Raw genomic sequence first — 9,850 nt, 5'->3', positions numbered from 1 at the left:
TCCCTGGGCCTTTGAGCCGTGACACGAACCCAAGAAGGAAGCGCCAGGGGATTGTGGTTTCATTTCCAAGTGGCTCAGTATTCAGGCTCCCCTTTTTTAGTGGCTGAGAGCTCTGGAGCCTGCTGCCTCCATCCAGGGTTCTTCTTCAGCCTAGTGGGATCACCCTAGGATCCTGCAGGGATAGGTGGTTTTTGTGGAGCCCACCTGATAGAGGTTGAAATTTGATACTGAGAAGGAAAAACATGTGAAGGTTCTTCACCACGCTCTGCCACTCTCTCCCTCTCCAGGATGTCTTCAGGTGCATTGTTTCCAAGCCTGGTGCCAGGCTCCCGTGGCTCGTCCAGCAAATACCTGGTGGAATTTCGGGCAGGGAAGATGTCCCTGAAGGGCAGCACTGTAACCCCAGACAAGAGAAAAGGCCTTGTTTACATCCAGCAGACTGACGATTCCCTCATTCACTTCTGCTGGAAGGACAGGACTTCTGGCAACGTGGAGGATGTGAGTATGGGCTTGGGTTTCAGTGCTGAGGTGTTCAGTCATATGTTGTTCTGATCTGACCCTGCTGAAACAGCTCCTAGGACACATTAGGGTGGGAATGTCCCTGATGGATCTACATTTCTACATCCTTTCTGCTCTGAGGAGCAGATGAAAGGAGGTTTGGGGAGGAGGGCAGAGGTCTTTGGGAGACCAAAAGGAATATTGATGTGTTTTCTCAAACACTTGTTCCTCTTGCCATGTTTCATAGAATCATAGAATTTTAGGGGTTGGAATGGATCTTAGAGATCATCTAGTCCCAACCCCCTGCCATGAGCAGGGACACCTACCACCAGAGCAGGTTGCTCAAGGCTTCATCCAACCCAGCTTTGAACTCTTTCAGGGTTGGGGCAGCCCCACCTCCAAGGGCAACCTGTGCCAGTGTCTCACCACCCTCACAGGGAAAACCTCTTCCTAATACCTAACCTAAACTTCCCCTCCTTCAATTTGAACGTGTTACTCCTTGTCCTGTCACTGCAGTTCCTGACAAAGAGTCCCTCTCTGGCTCCCTTGTTTTGCAGGACCTGATCATTTTTCCTGATGACTGTGAGTTCAAGAGGGTCCCTCAGTGCACCACGGGCCGTGTGTATGTATTGAAGTTCAAGGCAGGATCCAAACGACTCTTCTTCTGGATGCAGGTTTGTGGGGAGACACTGACAAAGCTCTGGGCTCAAAACACCTCAACACTTTGATCCAAAATCCAAGTGCTTTGACTCAGACCAAGAGCAACTCTCTTGCAGGAGCCGAAGACAGACAAGGATGAGGAACATTGCCGTAAAGTGAATGAGTATCTCAACAACCCCCCGATGCCAGGGGCCCTGGGTGGGAATGCCAGTGGAGGCCATGAACTCTCAGCACTGGGAGGTACAGTCCATTCTCTGCTCCTTCACCTCAGAGCTTTTTTTCTTTTAAATTCATGTCTAGAATAAGCACTTAGAGTTCACTAGGAAGAACTTCCTGATGGCTCTGGAGGGTGAGTTGGGGACAGTGTTAATTCCAGAAGCTTTTAGCAGAATAAACTGTGCTGTTAAAAAGAGGTGCAGGCTGAAAGTTAAGACTTCCAGGAGAACTCTCTTTGTTTCCAGGAGATTCTCTGGAGTCTTACCTCTTTATGAAGCCAAGTTGCATTTATCTTTTATGAAGATCATGAATCAGTAAACACTTGAAACTGTTTTTCCATACAGAATGTGATGCCAATTAATCTCCTGCTGTTTGAGCCGGAGTGCTGTGAAAAAAAAACAAACCTATGTGAATATGTTGTGTTTCAGAATGTTTTTGTTTTTAGGTGAGGGTGGCTTGCAAAGCCTTCTTGGAAACATGAGCCATAACCAGCTCATGCAGCTGATCGGACCAACGGGCTTAGGAGGACTTGGTAAAATGCTTTAATATCTTTATGCCAAAATGGTATTTTCTCCTGCCAGGTTAAATCTTACCTGACAATATTTTCAAGCAGTGCTATTGATCTCAATAGCACGTGAGAAGGCAAGGCCCTGCCTCAGAGATGAGCTCAGGGGCAGAGAAAGGGTACCAGATCCTACACAGCACTCATCTCAGGGCTTGATCTGCAAGGAACATAGGTTCTGCTCCTTGCACTGAACCTCCTGCTTTTTTTTCCCTCTTTTTTTTCTATTCCTCCTCTTCCTCCTAAATATTCACTGGAGCAGGGGCTGAAACCCAGGATTAAATTCCTGATGAATATCCCAAGCTGTGGAGTTGCTTATGTTGTCTCTGACGCAGTGAATATTTGTGTGCAAAATAGAAAGAGTTCAAGAGGAAGGTTGGAGTGTCCTCACCCCACAGCACTCCCTAGTCAGAGGGACAAAGTTCGGGTTAGGTTTTCTCTCCTGGACAACCCTGGGGAGAGCTCAGAACACCACTCTGTTTCTCAGGGGGATGAGGGCTGTGCTGGAGTCTCTGCTGTGGTCTGTTCTCAATGCTATCCATGCTCCAAGAGCATTTTCTGAGAGGTCAGACCCTCGAGTGGAAGTAGGCAAAGGAACACAGATGGCAGTGAGTAAGATGGCAGTGACTTAAGTTCTGTGCTTAAGCTCCAAAGTCCATTTTTGTGGAGCTGGATGGTGTCTTTTTAGCTTCAGATGCAAGTCTCATATTGGTGGGATGTTCAGATGCAAATCTCATGTTAGTGTTGGAAGATTCTGGCCTTTTAGCATGTGTTTGGCAAAGATCTTCCTTCTTGAAGCTTCACATAATCCTGAGACTGTCTTCTTCTTCTCAACACTTTTTCTCAGCATCTCTTCTTTCTTTGCCTTTAGCTATAAGCTTGACGTGAAGCTCACTACTGTACCAGAAAGAGAACCATCTGCTTGCCTTTGCAAACAGTGGTTGTGATGAATCCCTGGGGAGCTCTTCCCCTGGGAATGTCATCTTCTTCACATCTGGTTTGCATCTCTCAGGGCTCTGCAGAGCTCCAAAGGAGCTCTCTTGCTCCTGGGTCACCTTTCCTAGCAAGGACAAACTGAGCAGAGCAGTGTGTGGTACAGCCAGGTGAGCTTCATCTGGTGTGCCTGCTGCTGTGATGAGTGACAGAAGTGTTGGGACATGGTTCCATGGGGTGGAAACTACAAGTGTGGAGCTGGCAGGGGCTCACTCTGACCCCCAGGGTCTGCAGCTGCAGTTGGCCACAGGTTTGCTCATGGGGCACTGTCATTCTGTCCTCTGCTTGCCAGTAGCTCCTGAAAGGTGGGTGATGAATGCAGGTGCTTGTGTAGGGATGTGTGTCTGATTAGGTGTGTGTTTAATTAGATGTGGTGCAGGAACCAGTGATGGGAAGTGTGTGGTAAATGGGGTGTTTGGCTGGTGTGGCTCAAAGGAGTTGTAGGGGGATAGTTGAGTCCCTGACAGCTCCAGTGGGCCCAGCAGTCAGGCCTCTCCCCAGCTCTTCTTGGCTGAGGTTCTTGATGCTTCCATAAGTCCTTGGTAGTTGGGACGTGTGATGGAGGAGGCTGATGCTGGTTTCTTTGGCATAGGGCTGTTGTTTTCCTGCTGGCTGCTCTTCTAGGAGCATGTGGTGTTTGGTTTGGGGTTGTCATTACTTTGCCTGTCGAGTGTTTAAGGGCTGATTCTGCTGCTGCATCTCTGCCTTAGGTTTGAAGCTGCAAACTCTGGTGTGTGGGGAGAGAGTGGTGGTGACTCAAAGGTGCCTCTGGGATTTCTGCTGAGGGCATTGGCTTTAAAGTTTAGAGAGAAGTTGGATTTTTGGAATAGTAGATAGGAGGAGAGGGCTGTGTTACAACGATCGTGTATGTATGGCACAAACCAAAGTAATTTCATCCTTGTGTACATCTAGAAATCGGGTCATTTCTAAAATGTGCATCTCTAACAGGGATGCAAGATCAGAAAACATGAGCTGTTAATTTACAGAAGGGGTGGGGGAGTTGGGCTGGGCTCTTTCACCCCCTCCTCTATTTTAGGAAATAAAACCTTTCAGGTACAAGAGTGACCTCTCTAGAGCAGAGAGGTGCAGAGAACATGAGGAAATAGATGTCTAAACCTGTTGTTCTTTTATGTTTATGGAAGGTGGGCTGGGTGCACTGACGGGGCCTGGGCTGGCCAGTCTGCTTGGGAGTGGGGGACCCCCGACCAGCAGCTCATCATCCAGGTAGGAGCCTGTCTGCTCCGGGTCTGTAGGAGTTTGTAACGTCAATTTGCCACTTCTGTGGGAGGAATCGTGGCCTGTTGAATGGGGAATGTGGTGGGAATTGAATTGAGGCTGCTTATTACCTCTGTAAAATGAGGCAGCAGCTTTGTAAGGGCTTGAAAAGCAGCTTTTCAGAACACAAGAGGGTTTTAGAGGGAATTAATTATCCTGATTATCTCCCCCAGCTCTCGCAGCCAGTCGGCTGCAGTGACACCATCTTCCACCACTTCTTCCACCCGTGTGACTCCTGCCCCGACCGTTCCTGCGGCTGCTTCTGTCACCAGTCCCAGCCCCGTTCCCAGCTCAGGGAATGGAACCAGCTCAGCCACCAGCCCAACACAGCCCATCCAACTGAGTGACCTTCAGAACATTTTAGCTACTATGAATGTGCCATCTGGAGCAGGAGGACAGCAAGGTATGGTGTTCTGGCCAGACCCAGGAGTCATTTGGAGCTGTTTCACTGTCCTGTCCTGTTCCAAATTGATTTGAAGGGTCTCTGCTTTTTTTTTTTTTTTTTTTTTACATCTAATGGTGTTTTGTGGGGTGTTTTGGTTTTTTTTTTATTTGAATGCTGTTCTTGGCTGTTTATTCTCACTCCAAAACTGAGTGAGGGAGAAAGGATGCTGTCAGTGTGCTCACTACCTTTCAGAACATCTCTGGCTAGATCATTTGGTTTACATGACAAAAACATGGAGGTTTATGCATAGTCTAATGATCAACCCTTTGTTTGCTCCTAGTGGACCTTGCAGCTGTTCTGACTCCGGAGATAATGGCTCCCATCCTGGCCAACGCTGAAGTTCAGGAACGATTGATGCCTTACCTTCCCTCAGGGGAATCCCTGCCACAGACTGCAGAAGAGATCCAGAACACCCTGACGTCTCCTCAGTTCCAGCAGGTAGATGCCTGGCTGTGGGGGAAGTGCACTTCTTCCCTCCTCCCCCGTGCTCCTGATTCACCTCACCCTGCTTTTCCAGGTTTCTGACACTCTTCAGTGTGGGAAGTTGCTCAATAGAAGTGGAAAGGAGGAGGGACATGGTTTAATGGAGCACTAGTTCTTCCTTCCTGCAGTCACACAAGGGCAGATGGGAATGGTTTCAACTTTTCCTTTTGGAGTTGAGCTTTGCCTTTGTCTTGATTGTAAATATTCTGTCAAATGACAGGAGTAGTAGAAAATTCATTATTCCCTGTCAAAGGGTGGCTTGGACAGTTTCCTTAAAGGTCAGTTCAAGTGACTAAAGGGAAGAGATGCTCAGTTTCCAGCACTGCATCCCTTGGTCCTCTTGAAACACTAATGCTTCATTCCAGGACTGTCTGTGTGATTTAAGCTGGTGTGTTACAGGCCAATTTGAACTAGTTAATTACACTGATTGTTTAAAAGTTGCCAATTTGCCAAAGTTCAGTGGCTAAGATGACTTTTTAGCTTAAACTGTACAGACAGGACTCAGAAATGAGGGCTGTTGTGGTGATTTGATGGAGAATCTGCATTTAGATAAAGATGTAATGGGAAAAACCCATGTCTAAACCTACTAGGGGTTGTGTCCTGTGGTTTGGTGTGTTGCTGCTCAGGTTTTGCTCACTGGTTAGGAGCAGATGTGGTTCCTGCTCTCAGAACCCTCTCAGGGCTGGGGGTGTAGCAGCTATTCAGAGTTCCTGAAGGAGAGTGGCTGCTCCAGACTGTGTGTGCCCAGACAGGACTGCTCTGGTTCCATGTTACTGCCCAGCACTCCCCTGATGCTGCAGGAACACAATGCAACTTTATTTTGACCCTGTTGACTCCAATTCACAGGCTTTGAGCATGTTCAGTGCTGCCTTAGCTTCAGGACAGCTGGGCCCGCTAATGAGCCAGTTTGGCTTACCTGCAGAGGCAGTAGATGCAGCAAATAAAGGCGGTAAGTACTGGTGGCATTGGGAACAGGATGAAGTGGTTTGTTGGGGTTGTTTGGCTCTGCACACAGTCACTCAGTGTGGAGTGGAATGATCAGCTTCTGTGTAACTGTCAGAAGTTGACTCTTGCACTGATTTTTACAAGGAAAAGGCACAGGGATTTTTACGAGGAAAAGGCACATTGGGTGTTCCCCAGCAGGCACAGAGTAAGGTCAGCCACACATTTAGAGAAGCTGGGGCTCTGCAGAGATGTGCTGAGCAGCCTTGGCCTTGTTTTCTTGCTGGAGATGCAAAAGACTCTAGAGTGTCATGGTCACCTTGTTCAGGAATGTCTTTTTTGTGGGAGTCTTTAATATTTCATCTGGAATGAATGAACAGGGGGAGGGAGTATCCATTTTTCCCTAATGAGCTTTTAGCATCAGTTCCATTACTAGGCTTAGGCTGCCCATGCACAGAGAAAGGACATAAAATGCTGTGTCAGTGTTCAACATTCTCTCCCCTGCTAATACCTTCATACTAAAGCAACTGTTTGCTTTCTAAGTAAAGAAGCTTAACCTTGTGTGGGCAATGAACTCCAAGCCCAGAAAATACAAAGTTCAGTAACTCATGTGTTTAAATTCTAGATGTGGAAGCCTTTGCCAAAGCCATGCAGAACAGTGTCAAGTCAGACCAAAAGGAAGGAGACTCTAAGGACAAGAAAGATGAAGAGGAAGATATGAGTTTAGATTAAGTTATTTGCTCTTCCTTACAGATATTCCTAGATACTAACTTAAGCAACTGCAGTAGGATTACTAACTTCATATTATGCTTATATAAATCTACAAATAAAGGAATTTTCTTTATCTGCCATACTGTTCTTTCCAATCTGTACAACAGTGCTGCTGCCCGAGGTGGTGATTATCCCTCTTCCCAGTTCTACATCACCCTCATGCTTGCTCTGCCCCAGTAAAGTGAAAGAGAGTAACATAAACCTTTATTTGACTCCAAAGTATGTACCAGTGATTTACAAAGACCATCTTTAATACTACAACTTAAAAACAGGTCATAATTACATTTGTTTAAGATGGACATGTTAAAAAACCCATTTTACAATATTTACCCCTCATAAAAAAACCCAACAATATAACGATATAAGTTACAAGTCCATTTCAGAAGCAAGATTTTGTCCCCAAGTGGCCAGAGATATATATACACACACAAATATATATATGACGTGTAAGTGCACAAGTGAACTGGGTGTCTTGGGAGAAAAAGCTGTTTTCAAGTGAAGACTGCACTACACCAGGTGTGAGGGAGGCTGAGCAGGAGCCAGGGGGGTGAGGGCCAGGTGACACCTTGCACACCTGGCCAGATGTGGAGGTAACCTTTCTTATTTCTTCCCTTTCAAGCAATAATTTCTTGCTTCACACAGCAGAACTTCAGTCAGTGTGCTACCAGTGCTGAATGCAGCTGCAGAGTCAGTGGTGGTTGTGTGTTTCTGCTTACCCTCAGCAGTTCTCCCAGCCTGTTCTGGTCCTTGTTTTGATTCTTATAAATTACTCTGATAAGAAGATGCTAATTCTGTGAACAGAATTTTGTCCATGTTCCCCCTTGCAGAGCTCTACGTAGCAGTGGCAAGTGAGCTGAGACTGCCCTTGTGGGGGGAGGTTAAATGTGTCCTTGCCTATAAAACCCACAAACCTGACGGAATTAATCCAGTTTGTCCTAATTGCATTTATTATAAAACAGAAACTGCCTACAGCCTTTATCTGCAGACAGTCTGTGACAGTTTATTAATAGCCTCAAGTGTTCTGTGAACTAAATCTATGTGCATTGTCAGTGGGGGTTAAAGGGAACAGGATTTAGGATGTGCTGCACGGCTGCTGTGTTCCTCAGCCCATGCTCTGTCACGGACAGTCCTACCACAGCCACGTGGGAGCACCAGCCCTGGTGCAGATGCTGAACCACTGGGGAAGGACTCACCTGTCGCCACATCCTGCTCCAATGTTTTGGTTCTATTTGTGAAAGATGCCCTCAAAGTGCCCTCTTCTCCCCTGCCCTCCTCCTTCCCCTTGGATTCGTGGCCCCTCTGGTTTTTTGGCCCCAGACTTGTGCCTGCAGTCACTGGAGATGAGGTGTGTCTGAGCAGGGTCGGTGCTGCCGGGGCCGGAGCAGCTCAGCGTTGTCGCTCGGGCTGTCCACGCACGTGGCACTTACAGCACAGGGCAGCCCCTCAGGCCCACGGAGCCCCTGGCAGTCCCAGCTCGAGGCAGGTCCATGTGCCTGCGGTTGATCAGCAGGTTCCTTATGCAGCCCACGTAGTGAGGGAGGGGAGGTACCAGCGGCCCCGTGCTGGCCTTGTCGGTCTCTGCAGGAGGAACAAGGAAAAGCAGGAATTAGGGGGTTAAGTACCTCGTCCTTGCACCAGGAATAGTATCTCACTTGGCTTTGGGGATGTTTCATTCTGGGGCACATCTTTCCCAGCTCACCTGGCAGCCCTCCCACGGAGAAGGTTGCCCTTGTGCTGGGTGCAGGAGGCTGGTTGGGTCCCACTGTGTGGTTGCCTTCTGTGTCCACATCAATCTGGATTATGTTTTTCCATTTGGTAACTTCAAAAGAAAACAACAGTAGTCAGTGCTGCTTTCTTACCCATGGAGGAAATCCAGGTCTGCCCTCTGGCTAGACCAGTGCTGGAGCAGAGCAAAACTACTGGAAGGGTAAGAGGACCTAGCCTGGCTGTTGGGAAATGCCCAGAGCCTGGACAGTCTCCTTGAAAACTTTTGGCTACAGTAGCACCTATAAAGCACCATGTGTTGCTCTAGTGAAGAGGGCAGCCCTTGCCCACCAGGGTGGGACAGCACACACCAGGCAGGGCTGGGATTTCAATACCCAAGCAAGGGCCCTGGTCTTGCCCTGGGTTCCCCCAGGAGATGTGGGCTGAGCAGGAGTGGAGCAGTCCTAGAGCCAAGTGCTGGCTGTCACCTCACCTGCGATGCTGTGCCACTGCCCGTCGCAGAGAGATGGGCACGTCACCGACGCGGAGAACTCGTCAGCCCCAGCGTTTGCTCTCACGGTGACCTGGGGAGAGACAAACCTGTTAGAGCCTGGTGAGCTGAGGGGACAGGCAGGAGATAGACACTGCCTCTGGCAATCTGTGGGGAAGCCACTCCCCACTACCTTGGTCTCCTCCATGTACAGCAGGAGATGGTGACTTCTCCTTGTGCCAACATGGAAGATGAGGCCAGAGGCACTGCGGGGACGGACCTCCAGGGTCACCTCCAAGTCCTGCTCAGTCACCACTGCCTCAGCTGAAAGAGAAATGCCACTGGTGAGGACAGGATTCCCATGGGATGTTGTCCCTTCTGGGACCACAGAGACCAGCCCAGGCTGCTGTGGGGTACCTAGGGTGATGGACCCGCCACCCGCAGCGAAGAAGACTCCACTCTCCAGTGCACCCTCATAGCACGGTGTCACCCCGAAGGTGCGTGAGGGGGGACCCAGGGGCCTCCCATCCAGCTGAGGGTTCCTCAGGCAGCCGTCAAAACTGGAGGCAGACGCAGCCTGTGGAGAGAGGCCACAGCACTGAGCACAGGGGGGCCAAAACTGGGAGGCACAGGGTGATGCCATGAACTGGCAGAGATGGGACCACCAAGCCCTTACCGGTATGTGAACCTTGGTTTTTCCAGCCACGATGCCCCCCACATACAAGGGGGTCCGGGCCACAAAGAGCCCTTTGGTGGCCACTGCAGCATCCTGGGCTCGCAGCCCGTCGATGACCAGCTGGGCCCGGGTCTG

At 49.1% G+C, this 9,850-nt stretch overlaps 2 protein-coding genes across 2 annotated transcripts in view; one reads left to right on the top strand and one right to left on the bottom strand.

Annotated features, from left to right (window-relative positions):
- Window positions 1-287: 287 nt before the first annotated feature.
- ADRM1 (adhesion regulating molecule 1) lies at window positions 288-6,925 on the top strand. Its single transcript, XM_009070232.1, has 9 exons — window positions 288-498; window positions 1,056-1,172; window positions 1,275-1,398; window positions 1,820-1,906; window positions 4,072-4,153; window positions 4,378-4,607; window positions 4,930-5,087; window positions 5,979-6,081; window positions 6,700-6,925. The coding sequence occupies exons 1-9, from the start codon at window positions 289-291 to the stop codon at window positions 6,804-6,806; spliced, it is 1,218 nt and encodes a 405-aa protein (XP_009068480.1). The 5' UTR covers window position 288; the 3' UTR covers window positions 6,807-6,925.
- A 1,343-nt stretch (window positions 6,926-8,268) lies between these two features.
- LAMA5 (laminin, alpha 5) overlaps window positions 8,269-9,850 on the bottom strand; it is an 80,856-nt gene continuing 79,274 nt past the window's right edge. Inside the window, exons 74-79 of the mRNA XM_009070231.1 lie at window positions 9,716-9,850; window positions 9,457-9,616; window positions 9,233-9,363; window positions 9,043-9,133; window positions 8,545-8,664; window positions 8,269-8,423 (exon numbers count right to left, since the gene is read on the bottom strand). The exon at window positions 9,716-9,850 is cut by the window's right edge and continues 3 nt beyond it. Coding sequence (XP_009068479.1) covers window positions 8,269-8,423; window positions 8,545-8,664; window positions 9,043-9,133; window positions 9,233-9,363; window positions 9,457-9,616; window positions 9,716-9,850 — 792 coding nt within the window. The remainder of the gene's footprint in view (window positions 8,424-8,544; window positions 8,665-9,042; window positions 9,134-9,232; window positions 9,364-9,456; window positions 9,617-9,715) is intronic.

Source organism: Acanthisitta chloris, unplaced genomic scaffold (genome assembly GCF_000695815.1).
Source record: "Acanthisitta chloris isolate BGI_N310 unplaced genomic scaffold, ASM69581v1 scaffold24902, whole genome shotgun sequence".
In the NCBI taxonomy this organism is placed as follows: domain Eukaryota; kingdom Metazoa; phylum Chordata; class Aves; order Passeriformes; family Acanthisittidae; genus Acanthisitta; species Acanthisitta chloris.
The sequence above is the reverse complement of the archived record's forward strand: the minus strand, read 5'-3'. Positions and strand labels throughout refer to the sequence as shown.